This window comes from Euprymna scolopes, chromosome 19 (genome assembly GCF_053919585.1).
Source record: "Euprymna scolopes isolate OS-2025 chromosome 19, ASM5391958v1, whole genome shotgun sequence".
In the NCBI taxonomy this organism is placed as follows: domain Eukaryota; kingdom Metazoa; phylum Mollusca; class Cephalopoda; order Sepiida; family Sepiolidae; genus Euprymna; species Euprymna scolopes.
The window spans coordinates 54,792,830-54,819,878 of record NC_136500.1 but is presented as its reverse complement, the minus strand read 5'-3'; the positions used below and the strand labels follow the sequence as shown (position 1 = coordinate 54,819,878).

Genomic DNA, 27,049 nt, shown 5'->3' with positions numbered 1-27,049 from the left:
GGCAAGCTTTCTAATTGGTTTGTGTCGAAAATTTTTACTTACCAATATATAAATGTATGTATGTATGTATGTTTGCATGTCTGCCTAAAACTTTCGACAGATGCGATGGATTTTACCAAGACCAGTATCGTTTTAAAGTTCCACCTTTCATACGACAAATATCGAAAAATTAGCTAAAAACGTTAATATCTTCACCTCCAACTAGGCACTTTTCTAGAGGAGGAGGGGGCGTCGCTTTTTTTGCCTCCTTTCGATTGTTTAGCCTTAATTTAAACATAAGTCAATTCAGGTTTGGCGGTGGTCGTAACAGCAAAGACGTCACGTTTTGTTCCCGTTCTTTTCCTCTTTTGCGGTAAGGGTTTGAGCCTGCCTTCCTACTACCACTTTTTTTTTTTTTTTTTTTTTGCTCAACATACACATTCAAACACCCGGGCAACGCCACGCTGAAATGCTAGTATATATATATATAAGTGAAAATGTCCGTCTGTCTGTCTGTCTGTGTACATTTCCCTACAAAATAACTGTCAATTTTCAGTCTACAAACTCGAAATTTGATATACAGGATATTGAGATTTGGGAAAATCATTGTAATCCATTTTCGGACAGAAATTTGGCTGTTAAGAGGTAAAAGTTCAACGATTTGACCTTTGAGAACTCTACCAAACTCCTCTGACAATTTTGGATATAAACAATTGAAATTTTAGATATAGGTTCCTTGAACATGGATCTGACTTAATAACTTGATTTGACTCCAAAACAATAATTGTTAAGGGGTCATAATAGGGGTCAAAGCTTTAAAAAATTTGATCTCTGCGGTCTCTACCAAATTACTCAGACAATTTCTGGTCTAAACATTTGAAATTTTACATAAAAGGTATTTAGAAATAGGGCAAGCTTTTTAATCAGTTTGGGTCGAAAATTTGAGTTTACCAATATATGTATGTATGTATGTATGTATGTATGTTTGCATATCTGCCTAAAACTTTCGACAGAGGCGACGGATTTTCACAAGATCAGTATCGTTTTGAAGCTCAACCCTTCAGATAATACCGAAAAATTGGCTAAAAACATTAATTTCTTCACTCTCAACTGGGTACTTTTCTACAGGGAGGGGGTCGCTTTTTTCATCGATATTTTTGAAAGTCATCCCCTCTTTTCAATTGTGTAGCCTTAATTTAAACCTACGTTACTTCCGGTTTGGCGGTGGTCGTAACAGCAAAGACGTCACGTTTTGTTCCCGTTCTTTACCTCCTTCGTGGTATGGGTTTGAGCCTGCTTTCCTACTACCACTTTTTTTTTTTTTTTTTGCTCAATACACACCTCCAAAAACCCGGGCAACGCCGGGCATGCATGCTAGTATATATATTTAAATCGATTATGAAAAAAGTACCACTTTATAAAGTTCATTCTTCACTTTCTTTGAAAATTCTATATTGATTGGATAATTACTTGATTTTTGGTAGAGTTTTAAAGAGAGACCCCGTCAGAAAATATTTACTTCCTCCTTCCGTTTTGGCCGGGCCTAGATTAGTGTCTAATCAATAATAATCCACTGAAAACATTTCAACAAAAAAAATAAAATATATATGTACATATATATATATATATATATATATATATATATATATATATAGCTTAATGCGTAAGAGGAAAACAGAGTTCAATTCTATAAGAGGAGACTTATCCGGATAATGCCAAGCTCAACAATTATTATTGGAGCTTATACAATAGGACAACAAGAGTATGAAATGAAGTCACAAAACTATATATTGGTAGATATAAGCTTCTCCTTTATTTACTACTAGCGGGGAGTACCCGGCGATGCCCAGGTGTCTTGAGGTAAATCAAAACTCCGAGGGGGGGGGGGGTTGTGTTAAATAATAAAAAAAAAATGTTTTGCTAGGTGAGTATGAGAATCGAACCCGTACCCTTGAGTTGGAAATTAATGTGTGAAAAAAAAAAAAAAAAAAAAAGTGCTACGTTAACCATTGAGCCATGGCAACAGACAATGTTTAACAGGTTTTAAATTATTTATTTAACTATAAAAACAGGCGTGCGCAATAAAAGTTAACTCTGCTGCTTCCATTTGACCTAATTAAGAAGGTCAAATAAAGTCACGCTGGACGTTTTTCCCGGCGCAATGCCGAGAATGTCCGTTTGAGTTTAGTTTCAGTTTATTTATACTAAAAAGCCCAATCAACACGCGAGAAGCCAAAATAGCAATAATTTTGTAAAAGTCGACGTAAATAAATCTATAAGCTACATGCGTTCCCAAATCCTACATATAATTATCTCGAACCTATATACATAATTTTAAGCGATAGTAACGACCCCGGGAGCGTGTGCGAGAAAAGCCTTTTTAAGACATACACGAAATAGTCACACACATTTTTCCTTTTATATATATAGAAGAAGAAGATAGAAGAATTCAATAAAGCTTCCCCCAACATTCTATAATCCGTCTTAATCTTTTTTGTCCCTAATGAACCCTACGGTAGATGCCGCATCTTCTCCATGATACCTAGCACCTTCTCTACTCTTCTGATGAGAAGCATTAGGCTTCGAAATGCCCTGGCATAAAGAGTCCCTTCTATTCCCCAAATTTTGCTTCTATTCCATTATTCAATAAATGATCCATTCTATATCTACCAATATATAGTTCTGTGACTTCATTTCATACTCTTGTTGTCCTATTATATATATATATATATATATATATATATATATATATATATATATATATAAGTGGGGTGCGCGTTGTACGTTTTATTTTGTTTGTTTTTTGTTACTAAAATCACTGTGGAGATAAAAATCAGTTGGATAAGTTCGCAGATTAACGCCCTCCGCTGAATCGCCCCTCCCCCCCAAAATATATGATTCTGTTGTGTTTGTTTTGTTTTTTTTTTTGGAGGGAGGGGCGATTTTAATGAACACCCTGCAAAACTTGACGAAAAGAAAAAAACAAAACAATCATTTTAGAATTTAGCATAAGGTAAGTTTCTGGTACAAATTAACATAAAATAATTCATCCCCATGTACACGCAAAAATGTCTGCGTCATTCGAGCTTATCTATGGCAGTTAAACGTTTTTTTTTTTTTAAGATTTCTTGTTTTTTTTTGGGGGGGGGTATCGTTATTTTGTTTTATGATTGACCCAAAGTCCAAGTCGTGAAATCATACGTAATCAAAAAAAAAAAAAAAAAAAAAAACAAGAAGGTAAACTGGTAAATTGGGTTTGTATTACTGTACACATAGATTCGAAAAAGTTGTCAAAAAACAAATATATAACAAATAAATGTTATCAAAGGCAAGATAAGTTACTTTTCTACCTAACTGGATATATTTTTTGTGTTTTTATTCAGTGTAACATGTTTATTCAGCTCGAAAAACATGCAGTGTTTACCGATGTATTGGAAAATTCAAAATGGCGGCCGACTCTCTCTCATAGAGGGGAAGTTTGGGAAAAGGTATTATAAATAATAAACTAGACAAAATACTGTTAGAAATTCGCTCAATATATGTTACCGTGACATAAGTTGACATATATTCGGTTGTTTTTTAATAGTATTTTGTCTAGTTTATTATTTATAACATCTTTTCCCAAACTTACCGTGTTAAACAGACAGTCGGGCGCCATTTTGAATTTTCCAATACATCGGTAAACACTGCATGTTTTTCGAGTTGAATTAACATGTTACTTTGAATAAAAACCCAAAAAATATATCCAGTTCGGTAGAAAAGTAACTTATCTTGCCTTTGATAACATTTATTTGTTATATATTTGTTTTTTGACAACTTTTTCGAATCTATGTGTACAGTAATACAAACCCCCTCATTCTTTTAATTATTTTCTGAATAAAAAGAAAAGCCACTTCACTATTTTCACACATTTCCATTTTTTTTTTTTTTTTTTCTCCTGAATATTTTTACGTTTTCCATAAGAGTTTCGCGGGCCGGTTAAAGATTTTGGCGAGCCGGATCTGGTTCGCGGGCCGTAGTTTGGAGCCCCATGCCCTAAAACGCTAGAAATAAAGTGATGATTTTATGTAAAATTTGCATACGAAACTGATCGCCCACTCTGAATTCTAAATAAATAATGGGTTTCTTATAAATAGTTGGGTTTTTTATCTTTTTTTTGGGGGGGGGGAGTCTTTTTTTATATTTTCACACATAATCCCTTAAAGAAAATAAAAACAAATAGAATCTTATTGCAGGAGGAGGGGTCAGAAATGTTAATTCGTAATAATCAATACCAGGAGTTGCCCGGGGGCAATTCTTCCAAAACCCTGTTCTAAACTCATTTTATCCTAAATTATTTAGGTGACTGAAATAGGATTTAAAAATTACAAAGTACACCTTTTTTTTAGCTGTCTTTCCGGATTTATATTACTGTACACATAGATTCGAAAAAGTTGTCAAAAAACAAATATATAACAAATGTTACCAAAGGCAATATAAGTTACTTTTCTACCTAACTGGATATGTTTTTTGTGTTTTTATTTAACGTAACATGTTAATTCAGCTCGAAAAATATACAGGGTTTGCCGATGTATTGGAAAATTTTAAATGGCGCCCGACTCTCTCTTTGACACGGTAAGTTTGGGAAAAGGAGTTAAAAATAAAAACTATACAAAATATTGTTAGAAACTCGCTCAATATATGTTACCGTGACATAGGCTGACATATATTCGGTGGGTTTTTAACAGTATTTTGTCGAGTTTTTTATTTATAACTCCTTTTTCCAAACTTACCGTGTCAAAGAGAGAGTCGGGCGCCATATGTAATTTTCCAATACATCGGTAAACACTGTATGTTTTTCGAGCTGAATAAACACGTTACATTAAATAAAAACAATTAAAAAAATATACCCAGTTAGTTAGGTAGAAAAATAACTTATCTTGCCTTTGATAACATTTATTTGTTATATATTTGTTTTTTTTGACAATTTTTTCGAATCTATGTGTACAGTAATACAAACCCAAAACAACAAAAATAAAAACTTCAAGGGGAAAATATACCGTTAGTTTTTTTTTAGTATCGGTCTTTCTGATTCTCACAATTAAGACCTTAAACTTTATGTAAAAACATGGACGGTTGGGCCAACAGCACCGAAATGGGGGTGGAATATTTAAGATAAATAATATTATTCGAAAAAAAAAAAGTTTGCAAAGCACGCGTAAACGCAAACAATAAACATATTTTTTTCGTCTTTTAACTTACGATGCGCAAATCATTTTTTCCGTAGAGAATAGCGGACAGATTTTCTTCCATGATCAAAAAAAGAAGAAGCGTGCTTGTTGGAGGGAACAGCGAAATAATATCGAAGTAAATCAGGAAAGGGGGGAGCGAGCGGAGCCACGCATACGAAAGGCTGTTGTAAAAACTTGTCCTGGCTTCTGGAATTATGAAATTAATAACGAATTAATTCAGTCAAAACATGACATACTTTTTTTTTTTACTGGAAGATTAATTTTTTATCTATATATTTATTAACTCAAGTACTTGTCTAGGCGATGTTTCTAAAATCCTATTGAACTTCGTTAGTGAACGATCTTTTTGAGTGAGAGACGTCACTAAGAGAAGGTAACTCTATGTAAACACGATTTTTGTGTATGTATTTACCTCCCTTTTTAGGAACGTATAACACGTAACTCTGCCCTCGTGGGGAGGCAAGTAAATAGGAACAAGAGACATGTGCACCCTGACCAACAACAAAACAAAATACTTGTGCAACTTCGTTGACATTCCCCAATAAGAGCATGCATGCCATATTATTTAAATTAATACTGCAAAAAATATTTTAAATAATAGTTTCTATACTTTTAAATTATTACTGTAAAAATATAGATTCTGTTCTTTACATTAATATTGTAAAAATAGTTTCTCTGCCTTTAAACTCCTTTAAATTATTACTGTAAAAATAGCTTCTGCACCTTTAAATTATTACTGTAAAAAATAGCATCCGTTTTTTAAATAAATACTGTAAAAAAGAAATATAGCTTTATTCCAAAAATCATGTAATTTGATCAAGTAGTTATTTCGTTTATTCTAAAAAAAAATACATTTTACTCCATGTCGATGGGTGGGGAGCGGCTATTAAGGAATCAACGGCAGGCGACTGACTTCATTTTAATATGGGGGGGGGGTCATATTAGAAAGACAACCGAAACGTAAGAATTAAAACCAGCAATAATTTATTAACATAATGTGTTTGGCATCAAGTAAAAATTAGATACCCCGTAGCAGAAGACGAATATTGGCGAACATTTCAAGTGACACCGGTTGTTCGACCTTGACATTGCCATTGGACTCTCATGTCGAACATTTTTTTTTTTTGTTCTAAGGTAACACTCGACACTACTTTTTTTAAAACTAAATAAACGTTTTAAAATAAGTTGAACCATTAAAAACTTACAAAGCTAGGTAGAAAATGAACATTTAGAAAATCGATTTTATATCTGTTAAGAGAGTAAACTTAGCATCCTGAGTTATGCCGCTTTGATTTGAGAACTCTCCCCTTAAGGGGTCATGTTTCCTTCTTTCTGGTGTTAACCTGCTTGAAATAAAGACGTTGATAACCTATCTCCGCGTGTGGACCTTCCTTCTTTTACTGACCACCACATGCATTTAACATGTCTATTTTAACAGGTTATGGGCCCAGCTGACTAATGTTTGATGGCGATGAAAATAATAAAGAGATGTTTGAAATTAAATTCATGGGGCACCTTAACAGGCTAAAATTAAAAGCCGGGTTAAAAAAGGAAGATGATGAAATTGACCCACAGAGAAACGAGGATATATTTGCAGAACTCATCCAAGTTCTAGATGATAGAAGTTTGGCATTAATCATGCGAAATGCGAAAGATGATGGAAGGAATGCTTTTAAAAATTTAAGAGAACATTATTTATCCCAAGGCAAACCAAAAATCATTGCCTTGTATACCGAACTGTTTACCCTCCAAAAACACGAGGACAAAGATTTTACCGGCTACGTGATACGTGCTGAAAAAGCGATAGTTGCTTTACGAAATGGTGGAGAGAGAATTTCAGATGCATTGGCGACAGCTATGTTACTCAAGGGGTTGCCGCCTACCTTTGACACATTAAAAGCCATAGTTACCCAAAGAGATACACCACAAACTTTGATGGAATTCAAGGCATCACTACGATCATATGAGGAAAACACGAAGCCCAAAATGGAAGACGCCATCATGAAGACATCAAATAAAGAACCTCCAACGTGTTTTCGGTGCAACAAATATGGCCACTTCACAAAAAACTGTAACAAAAACAGGTGATGTAAATTTAGCGAAGTAAGAACTCATGATAGAAAATTCTGCAGAAAAAGACAAACTGAAGGAAACAGCCATTCATACTACAAGGTAGGAATAAACCCTCATATTATTTATGATAACTTTGAACTATTAGTCGATTGTGGGGTCACTGCCCATATTATTAATGATGAAAAAAAATTTGTTACGTTTGAACATGACTTTAACTCAGGAGCTTGCCGACGGATCAAAAAAAATAATATAGCGTTAAAGAAAGGAACGGCAAAAATAACGTTACACGATATTTATAAAAAGAGGCATAATATTTATTTAAAAAATGTTTTATTCATACCAACATTTACACAAAACATATTGTCGGTACAAGCCGCCATAGGAAAAGGTTGCAGCGTTGAATTTGCACAAAATCATGCTATGCTAACTACCAAAGACAGCATTAAATTTAAAATAAAGAAAAAGGAGAAACTTTATTATTTAAATAAATGCATAACAAATAGTATTAATAACACGAGGCGCAACTTGAACACGTGGCACAAAATTTTCGGCCATTGTAATATTTCCGATATTTTGAAAATACCAATTACTGTTGAGGAAATGACCATTATTGAGAAAAACAATATACCACCGTGTGAAACTTGTACTCTTCGAAAAATGCAAAATTTGCGATCAAGAAAACCAGACAAAAGGGCCAGGTTTCCATTAGAGCTAGTTCATTGTGACTTGGCTGGGAAAATAGAACCTGTTAGTATGAATGGTTACAAGTATGCCATAACATTTACTGACGACTATTCAGGCTATGTGATGGCATATTTCTTCAAGAACAAAAGCAACACAGTCGCCGCTACAAAACAATTCTTGGCAGATAGTGCTCCTTATGGAAGGGTTAAGAGATTAAGAAGTGATAACGGTTCTGAATTCACATCAAGAGAATTCAAATCACTTCTTATTCAACATCAAATCCGACACGATACCTCAGCCCCTCACTCACCGCACCAAAATGGAACCGCAGAACGAGCTGTGGCCATATGCTTTTCTGTGTCCTACTTATATTCGAAATAGGTGCTATAATCACCGAATAAAACTGACACCTTATGAGGCATTAAAGGGTAGAAAACCAAATGTTAAAAATATGAACATTTTTGGTACAACGTGTTATGCCTATGTGCAAAATAAAACAAAATTAGATTCTCGGGCAGAAAAGGAATTTTTGTAGGATGCAACAAATACAGTCCAGCCTATTTTGTATATTTCAATGATAAGAAATCTGTAAAAAAAAATATGGTTAGTGATTTTTACAAATGAATTTAACGATGCAAGGGAGACCACTCAGGATATTGCAAACCAAAATAGATATATTAATTCAACTTTGGTTCCTTCGTTAAATCCTGACCATTTCAGTGAACATATAGTCGATGAGAGTAGAACAAACGAACTTCTACCTGACCCCTACAAGGGAGATATAGAAAATAGCAACAGCAAGCTAGCGAACAGACAAGTAACAGGACAAATGACAGTTCTGAAAACAGAAACCCAAGATACCCACTGAGACAGAGAAAACCACCCACTTTTTTTTAAAAGATTACGTCATTAGCAATAACTTAAGTGATAAAGATGAAGAATGTATAAATTCTTGTGAAAATAAAACTATCCCTGGATCATATCATGAAGCTATAAATTCACCGGAGGCTGACAAATGGAAATTGGCAATGGAGAAGGAGATGAATTCCTTAAAGGAGAACAACACTTTCACTCTGACAATCCTCCCTGAAAATAAAAATTTAGTTGGGGGAAAATGGGTGTATGATATAAAAAAAGATGACAAAAATAATGAAGAATACAAAGCTAGATATGTTGCCAAGGGGTACAGTCAGATAAAAGACGGACTACCATGAAACATATGCACCCACCACAAAAATGATCACTATCCGAATTCTAATGCAATTTGCTGTGCAGTATGATTTGATAATTCACTAGATGGATGGCAAATCAGCATACCCAAACGCCAAAATAGACTGTGATATTTTCACCCAACAACCCGAAGGATTCATTACTCCAGGCAATGATGGGCTTGTTTGGAAATTAAACCAATCACTCTATGGCCTAAAACAGATCGGTAAAAATTGGAACGATCTACTGAGTAAAGAACTTCTACAAGAAAAATTTAATAAAAGCACTATCGAGCCATGCATGTTTGAAAAAGTTGATAAAATAAAACAATTATTATTCTCGTATGGGTTGATGATATCTTGATTGCCATAAATAACTTAGACACAGTAACGGAAGTCAAGACCCTACTCAAACAAAAATTTGACATGAAAGATTTAGGTCAAATCTCAAGATTTCTTGATGTGAACTTCATAGTCAAACCAAATGAAATAGAAATGAATCAACGAACATATACTGAGAAAGTATTAGAAAAATTTTAATATGCTGAACTGCAAACCCAGATTAACACACTGTGAACAAAATTTAACTTTCTCTAATGAAGCAAAATCCTTTGATTCCACAAGGTACAGAGAGGCTATAGGAAGCCTGGTTTACTTATCTACTTGCACCAGACCCGATATTTCATGGGTTGTAAATAAATTATCACAGTACAACCAAACCCCCACAATTGAACACTGGAATGCAGTGAAGCATGTATTCAGGTATCTGAAAGGGACTTTAAATTTTTGTTTATCTTTCAGGAAATGTGAAGGCAGCCTGAAGTTAACAGGATTTACTGATGCTGATTGGGTAAGCTCTGAAGACAGAAAAAGTATGTCGGGTATTGTTTTTTCCTAAATGAGGAAGGACCTCAGGGATTCATCCTGGGCCCAACTCTCTTCCTGATCTACACCAATGATCTATCAAATCACATCCTAAGATCATTCATAGACATATATGCTGACAATACTACCATCTATAGTAACATTTCAAAGGTCGTAAACGACCAAGTTCTCTCTGATTTTCTCTCCTCTGATCTTGAGCACATGGTACAATGGGGAAAGAGGTGGCTGGTTAATTTTAATGCATCTAAAACCAAGCTTCTATCTTTACATCATCAATGCCCTAATACCCGTCTGGCATCAATTGAAATGAATAGCTTTTGTCTTAGGGAGGCTCCATGTTTTGATAAGCTTTGGAGTCTGACCTTTACTCCTGATCTGAAATGGAGCATGTACATCAAATCCATTGCCAAGGTCACTGGAAAAATGGTGGGATCTTTCTACCATTCCAGTAGATATCTCACTCTTGATGCAATTCTCTACCCGTATAAGAGCCAAGTACATCCAAGGATGGAGCACTGTTGCCACATCTGTGCAGGAGCTGCTAGAAACACCTTACCCTGTCTTGGCAGAGTCCAAAATAAACTTCATTGTGAGGGGTGTCTTTTTCTCTTCCCTGCAACCTCTTTTCCACAGAAGAGATATTGCAAGCCTTTCTCTGCTTTATCATTACTTTGATGCTAAGTGCTCATCTGAGCCCCAATTTATGGTCCCCTTCTTACTAAACTTTCATGAAAAACACTCGTCTAGCTGAAAACACTATCAATAATTTCTCACACTCTTTATCTGTGTTAAAACCAAAATGTAGATTCCATGAACAAAGCTTCTTTCTTAAAACTGCCCACCTGTGGAACTCTCTTCTGTTTGCCTGTTTTCCAATTAACTACAATATGGCCATCCAACAATATGGTCGTTCAACAATATGGTCGTTCAACAATATGGTTGTTCGACAATATGGCCATCCAACAATATGGCCATCCAACAATATGGTCATTCAACAATATGGCCATCCAACAATATGGTCGTTCAACAATATGGTCGTCCAACGTAAACAAGTTCTTGATGAGTTGTCCCCTTAAGTAATCCAATTTATAAAATTTCCGCTACTAATGATTACTATGATATTGTCCCATTGATTACCGTAAACTCATTAACACTTATCCTTGAGAGGCCTTTTTTGTAAAAAAAAATTCTTTTTAAATTATGGCTGGGTCTCCCAATTCACATACATCTTTGTATCAGGGTCAACAATAATGCCATTCAGTGGATCAGGCAATCAATCCATTTCAATGACAATAAAAGTATGGGACGATGGAACATTTGTTGATTTTCATTCAATCCGGTCCATCTGCTAATCTATACATAAAATTTGGAAAAATCGGAATTTGAAATTTCATCAAGGTAATATAAAGTACTAGACTTTATTGGCAATTTATGAGCTAATTAGCAAGTTTTTGTAACGAACAGAACCAAAGTTATTGCCAAGTGTGGCTTTCACCTTTTTTTATAACCTTGATTTAGATATCCTAAAATTAAATCAGTTCTAGATTGACTATGATTGATGTTTTGACCAAGTTTGAAGACAATTAGCATAGTTAAAAATGCAATAAAGTACACAACTTCCTTGTCGAAGGTAAAACTGCATTCATCTTAAATAAAGTGGGTGTAAGTTGAGGCTCATTTTTCATGAGTTACTACAGTGATAGCTTGTTTGTGTATCGCAACATAAAAAAGCATGAGAAAAATTAAAGGTTCGATTAACTTTTATCATCAAAAAAATTTAATGTTCATGTTCAAAAAAAGTTTATTTTCATGTGACGTCACCTTTCAAAATAATGCAAAGTAAGGCAATAGAATAAATGGAGAAAAAAAGGGAGAATATTCATAAAAAAACTTATTCCATGGATTTTGTTTGTTGGTCGAGTAGCCGTCACAAAGAGGAGTGTTTGTCGACTGTAACAGTGAAACCTGGTGACTTCTTGCTTGACTGCATCTGTGTCTTGTTTTCTTGGTGTCTTGTTTCTTTTCTCTCTTGTTTACAAAAAATCCTGGGTTTTTATCTTTTCTTACCATTTCCCACAGACACGTTGGTTGTTAAATTTTATTTTTATTGTGCCCTGCTCCTATTGGTTAATTATTTTTTTTTAATTATTTTCCTTTTTGTGACTGAATGGGTGCATTGATCCTATGCGTAGTGACAGCCGACGAGTAAACATCCAGTTGGGAGTTTTTTACTTTCTTCATGAATCTCCACAGTGTACGTAAGTGCGTTATTCCTTTCTTACTAGCTTATTAATGAACATTCTTACCATCATACCAGATGGGCATCCTTACCATTATACCAGATGGAACAGTAAATATTTTTTTTTACATAGACATCACCACTTATCAAGGCCCAGAGGCCACTCAAGTATAAGGGTTAAAGAGTGTACAGCAGTCAATTGGACAATATAGTAATCGTTAGTAATGGAAATTCAGTAAATTTGTTAACTTATGTGGAACGGCTAATCAAGAACTTGTTCACGTTGAACTTGAAGACAACCATATTATAGTCAGCTTGAAAGCAGGGAAACAGAAGACAGTTCAACAGGCGTGCAGTTCTAGGAAAGAAACTTGTACATACTTTAGATCTTGAAAGCTGCCGTTGTAAATACTTTAGTTCTTGAAAACATACCTTTTGAAGACTTCCCCATCCTTCTCCCAAAGGTTGTCTGAAAAAAATTATGAAAGAAACTAACGAAATAAAAGCGAAATTTTGGCAGTCACATTGCCTCATTTGGTGCGGTTTTGTGTCTGGTGGTGCTCTCATGTCCGTCTCCTTTTCTTTTCTAATGTGTTTTTTTATTTATTTGTATTTTCTTTTTGTACAATATTGCATCTTTATTTAAAAGTATTAGTTTAATGGTTAAAGTTAAATTCACTTGTTCTTTAATCTGTGACTTACCTCACTTATCGGTTATGTAAAAGTACATTATTTATGTCAACTTTTCTTTTATTGTAGTCATCACAGCCGCATTTATGCATGACTAAAATCATTCTAAACAATTCAGTTAGTTCTCTCGTGCATATCGGGAGGTTAAGGAATGATACTGCAATTTTTCTTATTTTTGTTTCGAGGTCATTACAGTTTTGTAATCCTTCATCTTCACCACACGTAGCTTTCAACTTTCATAATGCAAAGAAATCTATCCGTTATCCTTTATGAAAAGAATGATTTGCGTGTTGTAAGTAAAAGTTTTTTTCTTCTGTTTTAATTCAAATATTTTTTTACTGTTTCTTTCTTGACATAAAATCTGTAAATACGATTCTTAATTTAACTTCATTCCACCAATAGTAGAAGACCAGGTGGGGAAAAAGATGGAAGATGGGAGCAACTCTGAATTAGCAACGGGACAATGCTAATATTTGCACCGATTCTGATGCAATTACAGATACTGTTTTGGAATTCTGGTCCAAGAATGAAGGCGTCCGAAAGAACACAGCCATAGCATGAAAGTAATCCTGAAATTAATACAAATTGTAAATGTTGTGTCCCAAACCTCGTCCATGGAAAACTCATCCGTTTTTACTAGGTAGGAAAACTTGTCCATTATTGAATACTGATGGATGGAATACTGCTGCCATATCTGGGCAGGAGCTGCTAAAAACAGCCTATCATGCCTTGACAGAGTACAAAATAGACTTCGTAGCTTAGTGGGGGATGCCCTTTTCTCTTCCCTGCAACCTCTCTCCCATAGAAGAGACGTTGCGAGCCTGTCTTTGTTCTATCGTTATTTCCATGGCAGGTGCTCGTCTGAGCTCCAATCTCTAGTCCCTCCCTCGCAAATCTTTTACGAAAAACACCCGTCTAGCTGAAACCACTGTCAAAAATTATCCCCACTCTTTATCTGTGCTTAAATCAAAAGGTAGTTTCCATGAACAAAGCTTCTTTCTTAGAAATGCACGCCTGTGGAACTCTGTTCCGTCTGCTTGCTTCCCACCTGACTACAGCCTGGATGTGTTCAAGTCCAACGTAAACAAATTCCTGATCGACCGCACCCTTAAGTAGACATTTTTATTAAACCCCCACACTAACGTACTGTACATGCAATAACCCTTATTCCTGAGTGGCTTCCGGGCCTTGATAAGTGGTGATCACCTTGTAAAAAAAAATATATCGATTGGAAACATATTTTATGAGTGTTCTTGAAGAAGATATTGTTTTTAAAAGAGACTACACACTCCATGTTTTTTTCAAAATATTTTTTACTCATTTACTGTTGTTTTAAAAAGATAAAATTGATTTTTTTTAAGTGTCCATTTCTATCTAGGTTTGTAAGTTTTTTAAAGCGTTTATTCAGTAAAATAACAAAACAAGTAGTGTCGAGGGTTACTTAAGAACAAAAATAATGTTCGACATGAGAGGATCACATCTTGGGAGTCTCGATAATCGCTCAAAAGTAGAAAATTAAAGAAAATACTGAGGTAGATATAGTTTTAAAAAGAGCCCCTCCCCCTTCCAAAAGAAAATAAATTTTTATGTTTTTTTAATATAATTTCGGGAGAGTTAAAGGTTTAAAAAAAAACTGTATATCTCTCCAAAACACAGAAGACTTATTGGTTTGTACTGAGAGGGAGATGACCTATCACTTATTTTAAAGCGTTTACTCAGTTAAAAAAGAAAAAACAAGTAATGTCAAACGAAAAAATGTTAGAGCAAAAAAGTGGGAGTCTCATTAATCGCTCAAAAATAGAAAATTAAAGAAAATGTTGAGGTAGATATAGTTTTAAAAAGAGCCCTCCCCTACTTCCCCCAAAAAATGAATTTTAATATTTTTAAATATAATTTTGGGAGAGGTAACAGTTTTAAAAAAAACTGTATCCTTCAAAAACAAAACAATAAACAACAACAAAAAAAAAATGAAATTGAAAAGGTGGTTGAATAACGGGATTTCGATAAAATTGCTAAATACATTTCTGGGTTTGTTTTACTGTACACATAGATTCGAAAACGTTGTCACAAAACAAATATATAACAAATAAATGTTATCAAATCAAATGCAAGATAAGTTACTTTTCTAACTAACTGGATATGCTTTTAGTGCTTATATTATAATAATAATATTTAGTGTTTATATTATAATGTTTATTTATATATATATATATAAATAATGTTTATATATATATATATATATAAACAGTCAAAATGCTGTTAAAAACCCGCTGAATATATGTCAGCCTATGTCATGGTAACATATATTGAGCGAATTTCTAACAGTATTTTGTCTGCTTTTTTATTTATAACTAATTTTTCCAAACTTACCGCCTCAAATACAGAGTCGGCTGCCATTTTAAATTTTCCAATACATCGGTAAACATTGTATGTTTTTCGAGCTGAATAAACATGTTACATTAAATATAAACACGAAAAATGTATCCAGTTTGGTAGAAAAGTAACTTATCTTGCCTTTGACAACATTTATTTGTTAAATATTTGTTTTGTGAAAACTTTTTCGAATCTATGTGTACAGTAAAACAAACCTAAATTTCTTTATTTATTACTTTTTTTTCTTAATGGTTTAATAATGTTTTGGTTTAATAATTTTGAAGTAAAAAACAAAAATAAAAATGACTCTACGAGAGATTTTCAGCGCATCTTCTCTCCTACCAAAAAAATGTTTTGCTTTTTAATGTGCACTTGCTGGAACACTTAGCATGAATAAAAACACACGAGACTGAATTAACATGGTTACAAACAAGAAATGTTAAGATCGCACCAAAATGGCTGCTCCCACGCTGTTTATTTATACTCAATACATAGGAAAACAGCTACGCCCTCTGGTTATAAAGGACCATAATTAGTCCCATTAGAATTAGTGGTGTAAGGGAAGTAAATCCGCCCAATTTGGGATCACAAACATTATCGTTCAATTTTAAGGGTGGTTTCCAAATATGAGTAGGTAGTCATGCCGGTTTTTCCACCATTGCAGGAGTCCCTGCACTTTCATCGATATGTCTGCTCTCAGGTACTAAATTTCCCTCAGAAACTTCATGTGTGGCAGAATTCTCAAGATTCTCTGCAGCGTTATCTGTCTGTATCTCAGGCATCACTTTCTCTGCTGCCATTGATGGAAGTTTCACCAGCTTGTCTGCATGTCTCCTTACCATCCCTCCACCTCAAATTTCAGTGCTCCCAACAGTCTGGTAATGGCACTTTCAATCCATCATTGAGCAGATTCATAACCGCAAGCGTACATGATCAGCTTTTTTGAATTCACAAAGTATTACCATTACTTTGCTCCCCCTTTTCATTTTTTTCATGTCCAAAGCTTTGTAAGTATCTGGCTTTACTAAATGAAACGCCGTTCTTAACTACCGTTTCAACATCAGCGCAGCTGGAGAAACCCCAGTTGATGAGTTGGGAGTTATCCTATAAGTGAATAAAAATCTGTTCACCTTGGTATTGAGTGTAGCCTTGTGGTCTGTTTGCAGCCTATTAAGTGCTTTTTTGAATGTGTGTACACTGCACTCTGCTTGTCTATTTGAAGACGGATGATAAGAACCTGCAAACTCAAAATTTGATGGATCCTAGCTCACTTTGAAGATGTGAGGTGGCAATGATGTGGCCCTCACTTGAAACCACACCAAAAAGCATAACAGTGGCTGGAAACTTCATTGAGCTGTGTGCTTAAGCATTGAACCATCCGGATTTGCATTTTGAGGGTGCTGGCAATGGTCCTGTTTTCATAACTTGGATCGGTAGAGAGCATGAGTTGTACAGCAGCACGTCTCTGATCTCGATCGTTGAACATTGTGTCACTTTCACATATGATAGAAGGCTTTTATTGCTCTTGGGATTTGTACAAAACTGGCCAATTAGTAGATGGTCTGCAACAAAAAGAATAAACCGGTTTTCATCAAACGGAAATGGAATCATGTCGTCTTTTCTGGGTTGACAATTTTATCATTCCACCCTGTATGACTCAGAGTAGTAGGATAAAAACTACTTACTTTTCTCTGATAATTCTGAAATGTTCGGGTGTGATTTTTGGTTTGTTTTACAATACACATTCGTACGAAAAGTGGTAAAAGCACAAATATATAATTAGCATGGGTGTCCGGCGTTGCCCAAATGTTTGGAGGTGTATGTTGAGCAAAAACAAAGTGGTAGTAGAAAGGCAGGCTCGAACCAGTACCGCAAAGGAGGAAAAGAACGGGCAAAAAACCCGACGTTTTTGCTGTTACGACCACTGCCAAACCGGAAGTGACATAAGTTTTAATTAAGGTTTTAATTAAGGCTAGACAATTTGAATCTCCTGACTGCATTCACTGCAATTACTGCCATCCATAGTTGTTGTCGTCTCACAACGTTTTTGGCCAAGTAAGCCTCTGGTCGGCTTTGGGTAGGATTGAAACCGCTATCTTCAGAAAATTCTCACCTGGAACCGTGGAAGGCAGTAATTGCAGTGCATGCAGTCAGAAGATTCAGAGTTCCTATCCGCTGTGGTTACCACCTGACGAATATAATTCCAATTAAAATATACTATTTGGTACAGACCCGACCATGGAAGATCAGATGATAATGGTGCAGTTGATAGAGATGTTGAATCTCTATGGTTCCAGGTGAGAATTGTTTGAAGATAGTGGTTTCAATCCTACCCAAAGCCAACCAGAGGCTTACTTGGCCAAGAATGTGGTGAGACAACAACAACTATGGAAGGCAGTAATTGCAGTCAGGAGATTCAGAGTTCCTATCCGTCGCGGTTACCACCTGACGAAGGCTAGAGGAATAGTTAGCTGAAACATTGTGAAACAACTAAAATTAATAAATAATACTCATCTCAATAATTCCAATTAAATAATATTTTGACTTTATTCTCATTTTGATTGACATCTTTAAAATGGATATTGCTGGTCTCATTAGAAAGGAATATTTCAGAAGAACCAGAAAACTTCTCAAAACTAAACTATATAGTAAAAAACTAATGGACAATGTCACTAGTAAGATACTTTGCACCGTTTATAGGTTCTGACCAAGGAAGAATTGAGGCATCTTGACCAGAAAACCTGGAAACTCATTACTATGCACAATGCATTACACTCAAGGATTATATTAACCAACTGTGAAAAAGGAAAGCTGGAGGAAGAGGGCTGATTTGTATAGAACACTGTAAATAACACAAAAAAAAAAATGAATTAGAAAATATACATAATGCAGGAAGCCAAAAGAATAATTACTGCAGCAAGAGACACTGAAAAATCAGCTACACGGAAGATTCATAAGGATGTAAAAAGATGAGACTATCTAAAATGGACATGGCTACAAAAAGGAAACCTAAATAGAAACTGAATCCCTAATAAAAGCCGCACAAGATAACACAATTAGAACCAACCACATCAAACAAGGATCGACAAGACACAAGAAAACAGTAAATTCAGACTCTGTGGACAAAGATACAACACAATGAACCACATAATAAGCGAATGCAGCAAACTAGCCCCAAAAGAATATAAAATAGATACAGTCAAGTGGGGAAGGCAATACACTTGGAATTATGCAGACAATTGCATTTTGAACACCCAGAAAAATGGTACAAGCACAAATCGGTAACAATACTTGAAAATGAAAGTCACAAAATCCTATGGGACATAAATATACAAATGGATAAACCCATCCAAGCCAGAAGACCGGATGTCATTATTAAGAAAAAGGAAAATCTTACCAGATTGTAGATTTTGTTGTTCCAGCAGACTACAGAGTGAAAATCAAGGAGACAGATGTGGAGCAAATACATGGAAGCGCTAGGAACAATACTGAAAAACTTTGAAAAAAGAAATGGAGAGATTGGAATCAGATGGATGGCTGAGAAGATACAACAGATTACAATAATGAAAGAGTTAAGATATTAAGGAAACCCTTGAATACGGAGACTAACACACATGAGCTACACGCACAAGCTGGATGTACAGAAACTGCTACAGATGTAAAACAAAAAGGAACATCACATGGAATCATGAAAACTAAACTTTTTGAAACCACTGCTATATACTGGGTACAATATAATAATCAATAAAGAATCAGCTCTATAACAATAAATACGAAATTTGCATAAATTAAAATATATTTAAGCATATATTATAACCGAGTAATCAATAGTTTTCAATTATAAAATATTTATTTACTAACATAATGTGTCCCACCAAGATGGTAGCACGGGGTAAAATTCCTAAATTTTAAAGCTGAAGAAAAAGAAATATATGCAGTCACTCAGTGTGGGCATTCATGTTTATGCCAGAAGTCACCAGTTGGAAATGGAGTTATACAGTCAAACAAGTTCGCATTGTATTTAAATAATTTCTGAAATATGGGTCAACATTAGTGTTAGTTATTGTTAAATATCATTACAACATTTATAATTAATAATTATATTATTACTATTTGATTATTACTTCTATTGTTAACTTATAATTTTAATACCATTATACACATGCGATCTGTATTATTTAATGATGGGGTCTAAGGGAGACAATTGCTGTAGCCGCATATTTTAATTTTAACTTTATTTACTAACAAAATATACACACACATATATTGTACATACAGCCTTATGTATTAAATTTCACTGTTTTTAATTGTAGAGAGTAGCTGTATCCGTCGTCAGAATGAAAACATAACTACTGAACGCCGAATGGTTTCAATACCAAGATCATTTTTACGCTTTGGTTTTATTGCATTTTCTCTCCTTTCCATCTTTTTAAATCTTTAAAAAAAAATTTTAATTTCTTTTCACAACCAGTTTAGACTTGAAAAGTTAAAATCAAAGTACACTAGAACCCTGAGATATGGTGGCCCCAACACACGTTTTTTTTCAGGGTACAATGTGAGATACAATGTTTTTCCGGATGCTGGTTACGGTATTTATCCCGCCTTATGGTGCTATTTATAATGTTATTTGATTATATACATGGGCATTATATATTGTACTGTATTTTGTTACTAATTTTAAATATTGTAGGGGACCAGGATATATAAATCCCAATCCCGTTACTAAAGAATAATGAAATGAATGGAATTGAAGGAAACAAAGACTCAATTGATGGATAAGATAAACGTCGTTTATTTACTGTTGAAAAAATGTTTTCGATATAACATGTGTTCATGTCCGCGCATGTGTAACCAATGTTCGTTGCGAGACTGGTGTTGTAGAAAGAAAAGGAAATGTGTGTTCATCTCAAGTTCGGGCCAGTATCGTTTGTTCGCGCATGGGAATTGAAGTGAGTGTTGTAGTGGAAATTGAAATGATAGTCCAGCGTGTAGACAAAGAAGAGGATATGAGAGTTGACATCAGTTAGCAGTCAGCTACGCGAAGATGTTCTCAGGGACCAGTAGTAGATAGAGAGAGAAAAAGTGAGAATGTGTGCATACGGTCTGTCAGCTCATGCCCCATACATAGTAGTAAGTGGGCGTGACGCACGCGGTCAGTCTGAAGACCAATCGGCTCGAAAGCTCGGCCTAAAAGAAGGAGTTGCTTATTGCTCTTCTTTTTATACTCGTTTCCGGAGTGTCTTTTGCGCATATGTATATTTCCTTTGAAAGCGAAAGTGACGTCTTCCATGTGTGCGTTCGTGTGCGCGTTCGTGTGCACGTGTGTGAGTACATATGTATACGTTAGTGTGTGTATATATATATGTGAATGTGAGTGTATGTACGCAAACGTGAATATATGTAAGTGTGTGGACGTGGGCGCGTATGTTTGTGTGTGCGTATGTATATGACATAGCTTGAAATGTGAATGTGTGTTTGTGTGAGACTAGGAAAGGCTCGCACAATACTCCCCTTCCTAGGAGAAAAAAAATATATGCAGTGTATATATATTTATGTATATATATATATTTTTTGTGAGTAATGTTTTCGGCAATTGACTTTTTGTCCTGTTTTTTTTTTTTTTTTTTTTTGGTGTGGTTGTTTGAAAAACGTCAAAAGGAACGGAATGTCAAAAACGGGGTGTGTTCGTAAAAAAAAGTAATTACTTACACGTGGAAAATGCGTTTACTCTTTTTTAGGCTGACATTTGTTTGTTTGGTTTTTGTTGTGTGCTGACATGTGCAACGAGTTGCTTGGACAGAGAAGTGAATTGTTCGTTTGGAAGGAAAATTTTTGCTTTGTGTTGACGGTGTGTGTGTGTCCAGTTGACGGTATCTTCGCATGTGAGTCTGCGGTAATGTGTGCATCGTTTGGACGGGCGCTAGGTGCGCATTCGTTCTTGTCGAACGAGGTGTTTGGTTGCCGTTGTCTTCGCATGTGAGTCCGCGGTAATGTGTGTACATTGTCTGTACGGGCGTTTGTTGTGTATTCGTTCATGGTTGCCAGCTGTCAACGAAACTTCCAAGTTTTGAGTTTATCAGCGCGCGTGGTGCATCTCAACTCATATTGTTGATTCAACTTCTTCCTATGTGTTGATAGGGATGTCCTGTAATTGTTTCTTTGTTGTTGCGTCTGCTGTGCGGGAGGGAATGTGTATAGGCCTATGTGATTTTGCTCCTCGCGTTTGTTGCAGGGTAATGTCAAGAAACCGTGAAAAATGTTTGTCGAGCTCGAATTTTTTTTTTTAAATTTGCTATGAAGTCGACAGCTCCGTGTTTATTTTTTTGCCGAGTCTGATGAAGGGTTTCGTCATTGTTGTTCGTTGAGGTCCTTGTCGGTAGCAGTTTTCTTGTTGAAAAGTTCGTTTTTTTCTTTATCAAATAAAACGCGTGTCTCGCTCAAAACAATTAATTTCAAGAAGGTAGGGTCGCCATGCTTGTTCTTTTCGCGTCAGTCGGGCGCCAGTTTGTTGTCGACTTGTGGTATAGGAGGCAATGCTTGGTCGTCTCGCGTTCAGTTGTCACCATTTTGTTGAGGCGGTGAAAAATAGGAAAAAATGAATTGTCTCAAGGAAGAAACGAATGACGTGTTAAATTGAATTAAACGAACAAGAATTTCTTTCGTGAAAGAAACAAATAAAAGAAAAGGGTACCACATGTGGTTAGTTTTGCGTGCGTCTCTCGCTGTTAACTGGTGAAGAGGAAGGTCTAAAGTTTGGCGTGCGTCTCTCATTGTTAACTGGTGAGAAGAATGGTGTATAGTTTGCCGTGCGTCTCTCGTTGTTAGCTGGTTTATTGTTGTAGAGGGAGTCTGTGTGTGTATGAGTGCTTCGTTCAACCTCATCCATTTTATTCTAAATAACATTTGTAGAAAGAATGGAACGTGTGGAAATAAAGACTCCTTCAATTGATGGATAAGATAAACGTCGTTTATTTACTATTGAAAGAATGTTTTCGATATAACATGTGTTCATGTCCGCGCGTGTGTAACCAATGTTCGTTGCGAGACTGGTGTTGTAGAAAGAAAAGGAAATGTGTGTTCAGCTCAAGTTCGGGTCACTATCGTTTGTTCGCGCGTGGGAATTGAAGTGAGTGTTGTAGTGGAAACTGAAATGATAGTCCAGCGTGTAGACAAAGAAGAGAATATGAGAGTTGACATCAGTTAGCAGTCAGCTATGCGAAGATGTTCTCAGGGACCAGTAGTAGATAGAGAAAGAAAAAGTGAAAATGTGTGCATACGGTCTGTTCGCTCGTGCCCCATACATAGTAGTAAGTGGGCGTGACGCATGCGGTCAGTCTGAAGACCGACCGGCTCGAAAGCTCGGCCTAAAAGAAGGAGTCGCTTATTGCTCTTCCTTTTATACTTGTTTCCGAAGTGTCTTTTGCGCATATGTATATTTCCTTTGAAAGCGGAAGTGACGTCTTCCATGTGTGCGTTCGTGTGCGCGTGTGCGAGTACATATGTATACGTTAACGTGTGTGTATATATACGTGAATGTGAGTGTATGTACGCGAACGTGAATATATGTACGTGTGTGGACGTGGGCGCGTATGTTTGTGTGTGCGTATGTATATGACATAGCTTGAAATGTGAATGTGTGTTTGTGTGAGACTGGGAAAGGCTTTTAAAATTACTAACAAAATACCTTTGCTTAGGCCCCGCCATACAGCAATTTCACCTTATGATCCCAACCCCGGTACGGATTAATGCCGTATCCCGGGGTTCTACTGTAATGACAAGTCAAAACTTCTCGCATATCGATGTGAAAAGAAACTCTCCCCCATTCCAGTAATTATAGCAGCAACCAGTCTGATAAAAAGAATTCAAAAACTACTTGGCGAATATATCAGGTGAACCAAGTGCAAGAGAGATAGAAACAATTGCACTTAAAAGGACAGTTAGAATCTTAAAAAGATCTCTGTTGGAATATTTGGAATAGTGGATGAATGTCATAGGATGCTCCCTTCTCAGAAATAACAAAAATGAATGTGCAAATTTTTTAATTTATGAATTCATTTATACTTATTACAATCTCATATCCCGCCATTCGAAATGTTTAAAGTTTTATTTTACATCTTTTAACCAACTCTTGTAAGAGTGGCAAAAACTGGACGGACCAGAAGTTCATAATATAATTTAAATCAACGAACAAAAGGGCAAAATAAATCAGTTTAGAAAAAAATTATTTCATTTTTAATTTTTATTATTTAGTAATATTTTTTTTTTTTTTTACACAGGAATCACCACATTATCAAGGCCAAGAGGCCACTCAAGGATAAGGGTTAAAGAGTGTACAGTAGAAATTGGACAATATAGTAATCATTAGTAATGAAAATTCGGTTAATTTGATAACTTATATGGAACGGCTCATCAAGAACTTATTTACGTTAGACTTGAACACAACCATATTGTAGTCAGCCGGAAATCAGGAAAACAGAAGACAGTTCCACAGGCGTACAGTTCTAAGAAAGAAGCTTTGTTCATGGAATCTACGTTTAGGTTTAGGCACAAATAAAGAGTGGGGGGATTATTGATAGTGTTTTCAGCTAGACGAGTGTTTCTTGTGAAAGTTTGTTGAGGGGGGAACCATAGATTGAAGCTCAGTCGAACACTTTCTATGAAAGTAACAATATAACAAAGACAAACTCGCAACATCTCTTCTGTGAGATAGAGGTTGCAGGGAAGAGAAAAGGACATCTCCTACGAGGCTACAAAGTCTATTTTGAACTCTATCAAGGCAGGACAAGTCCTTTCTAGCAGCTCCTGTCCAGATGTGGCAACAGTATTCCATCCTTGGACGTACCTGGCTCTTATATAGATAGAGAATTGCATCAGCAGTGAGATATCTACTGGATCGATAGAAAGATCCCACCATTTTTCCAGCGGCCTTGGCAACAGATTTGATGTACATGTTCCATTTAAGATCAGGAGTAATGGTCAAGCCCAGAAGCTTGTCAAAACTTGAGGCCTCCTGAAGACGAGAGCCATTCATTTCAATTGATGCCAGATGTGGATCAGAATGTTGATGATGTAAAGAGAGAAGCTTGGTTTTAAATGCATTAAAAATAACCAGCCACTCTTTTCCCCATTGTACTACATGCTCAAGATCAGAGGAGAGAGAATTGGAGAGAACTTGGTCGTTTACTGTCTTAGATGTGCTACCATAAACGGTAGTTTCGTCAGCATAAATGTCTACAAATGATGTAAGGATGTGATTTGGAAGATCATTAATGTAGATCAGGAAAAGAGTTGGGCCCAGGATGGACCCCTGAGGGACACCAGCATTAATACTGTGAGCTTCTGATTTTTGCCCCTCAACTACTACTCTTATGAACCTATCAGAAAGAAATGATTTAATAATTGAGAAGACATTTCCAGCTATACCATAGCTAGAGATCTTGTGAAGTAAACCTTTATGCCATACCCTATCAAAGACCTTAGATATGTCAAGAGCAATTGCCCTAGAAAGGTAGCCTCCGTCGAGAGATTTGCTAATCCTGTGAGATATAACTGTAAGCAATCTGCTGTAGATCTAGCAGAACGGAAACCATATTGAGTGTCACTAAAAAGGTTATTTTTGTTGAGATGGTTGATTACTTCTGTATTTAACACAGATTCCAGCAACTTACTCATGACGCACAGAAGACTTATTGGCCTGTACTGAGAGGGGGATGAGCGATATTAGTGGGTATATTTTCTTGATAAAAATGTTTTTAGTTATAAACATTTTTTGGAACCTTGCAAATACAAATGCATTCCTTTAAAGAATTTATCAAACAAGATTACCAAATTTCCTATTAAAACCAACAGTAAGAACAAACAAGACAACCTCGGTTTTAAAGTTTATTTGTAACGTTATTTGTTTATTTGTAACGTTATTTGTTTAATTGTAACATTGTTACAAACAAACAAAAGAAATAAATAAAACTCCAGGTTGGCATTTTTTCTTTTTTTTAAAATAAGCATTTATTACCGCTACTTTTGGCGCCACTTAAAAAGGCTCTTGCTGCCGCATGTACATCTAGCCTGGTGTTGTTTCTCCTTCCCCCAACCACAAGCCAGCCACAGCCGACCCATTCTCATCCTCGATTTTACACGTCCATTTTCTTTGATGTCGACTTTCTTTCTGCCCCAGGCATGTGGTACATTTTTCTCTCCTTTTTTCCTTTTTCTTCCCACGTACACTTCCTAATTTGCATATGCACGTTTTTCGGCTGTTGCTGCTAATCTTTTCACAAGCCAGCCATCCATTTTCCCCACGCGGATATGCACTATGTTACATATTTACTAGACAACCAAACAGACCCGTCTTCACTGAATTCATGGGAGGTTGGTGTAAAAATAAATACTTATTGTATTATTTTCTCACTTTACATTCATTAACCTTTATCCTCAAGTGGACTCCTGGCCTTGATAAGTCGTGACTCTAAAGTAAAAAAAAAAATATTTAATGTTCAATTCTACTTAAATCGAATTTATTGGCCAAAAAATAAAGTGCAACAAGCTATAATAGATAGTTGTTGATAATTTGAATATCGTTTGAGGAAAATAACCCTGAATGTTACATGCTATATAAAAAAAAAACTTGATTTATGTCAGAATAAGATTTTACATTTTAATGACTTGCTACTTCAAGGTGCAATGATATCTGTTACATTATTACAGTTCAACAATTATCAGCAGAGCGACATTTTTATTTCAGTCTATGATAATAATTTTTATATTTTAAGTAAAAAATATTTTTTGTAGGAGAATCGATCAATTCCAGAGCCTGGTCCTGGAGGTAAGTGCTTTTATTTTTTTTTTTTTACATAATCTACTAGCTGAAGTATATGTTCATAATAGGATACATTTTTTTTTTTTTTTTTTACATATTTATTTACTTTTGCCATTGTTTTGTCTGGTACAATTTTTACCGAGCACCCTACAAAGCCACCATTCTTCTCTGCAAAGAGTATTGTTGCCACATCTGGGCTATTGTATCAACCACTAGCCTAATCCTCTTAATCATGGTCCAAGAAAAAGTCTCCTATCTAATAGATCCCACACTATCAACCAATCCCCATCCTCTGAAATCTTTTATCAAACTCACAGGAGTAAGCATGCTCGTCTTCTATCGGTTATGACTAGATAGAAGTCTTAAGTAATTCTCAATCGTATTCTGGGTATCTTCTGGGTATCCTCTGCACTGATTGAATATAGATTAAATAAAGAGTTGCATTCGAAATTTTGTGTAGATTCACAAGTTCAACAGAACGCTTTAAGAGTTCAACAAAGAAACACCTGAAGAAGGTCAGAGATTACATCAGCCGAAACATTGTGAAAATCTCAAAAAAAAATTTAAAAATATAACACGAAATCTTGTCTGAAAGTTTTATTAATGCTTGTTATCTACTTTGGTAAGATATCTACACTTTATAATGTCATCTACATCTCAATTTGCAATTAACACTGGACAGAAACAACCAAAACACTTTGATTAATTGGTTCCAAAAGAATTAGTGGTTAGTGAGCCTCTAATCTTAATATTCAATGAGGACGCTGTGTGATACTTCAACCAATTATTCAACAATAAGTTGGTGAAGGCTCTGTAATACATTCCAACGAATAGAGAGCTAATTTACACCAAGTCAATTTTGATGATTTGC

The 27,049-nt window shown here is 35.5% G+C and overlaps 3 protein-coding genes across 10 annotated transcripts in view; 2 read left to right on the top strand and 1 right to left on the bottom strand.

Annotated features, from left to right (window-relative positions):
• LOC145303590 (sorbitol dehydrogenase-like) overlaps positions 1 to 5,561 on the bottom strand; it is a 68,365-nt gene extending 62,804 nt beyond the window's left edge. The window contains exon 1 of the mRNA XM_080145138.1: positions 5,221 to 5,561. Coding sequence (XP_080001264.1) covers positions 5,221 to 5,271 — 51 coding nt within the window. The 5' untranslated portion in view covers positions 5,272 to 5,561. The remainder of the gene's footprint in view (positions 1 to 5,220) is intronic.
• The window catches only part of LOC145303592 (sorbitol dehydrogenase-like), an 81,542-nt gene continuing 57,310 nt past the window's right edge, over positions 2,818 to 27,049 (top strand). For 2 of the 8 annotated variants that reach the window (XM_080145147.1, XM_080145142.1), the window contains exons 1-3: positions 2,818 to 2,992; positions 9,977 to 10,025; positions 26,151 to 26,184. Coding sequence is in view for 2 of the 8 variants with exons in the window: in XM_080145140.1 (XP_080001266.1) it covers positions 12,300 to 12,314; positions 26,151 to 26,184 (49 nt within the window). In the remaining 6 variants the exon portion in view is untranslated. Of the gene's footprint in view, positions 2,993 to 9,976; positions 10,026 to 12,191; positions 12,319 to 26,150; positions 26,185 to 27,049 lie in introns of those variants that run through there. The other 6 variants (XM_080145141.1, XM_080145146.1, XM_080145140.1 and 3 more) reach the window with 6 other exon arrangements.
• Positions 6,717 to 7,298, top strand: LOC145240216 (uncharacterized). Its single transcript, XM_080103799.1, has one exon. The coding sequence runs from the start codon at positions 6,717 to 6,719 to the stop codon at positions 7,296 to 7,298; it is 582 nt and encodes a 193-aa protein (XP_079959925.1).

Bases quoted from the DNA above. Each gene is read 5' to 3' on its own strand.
- LOC145240216 (XM_080103799.1), top strand. From the start codon at position 6,717: ATGGGGCACCTTAACAGGCTAAAATTAAAAGCCGGGTTAAAAAAGGAA.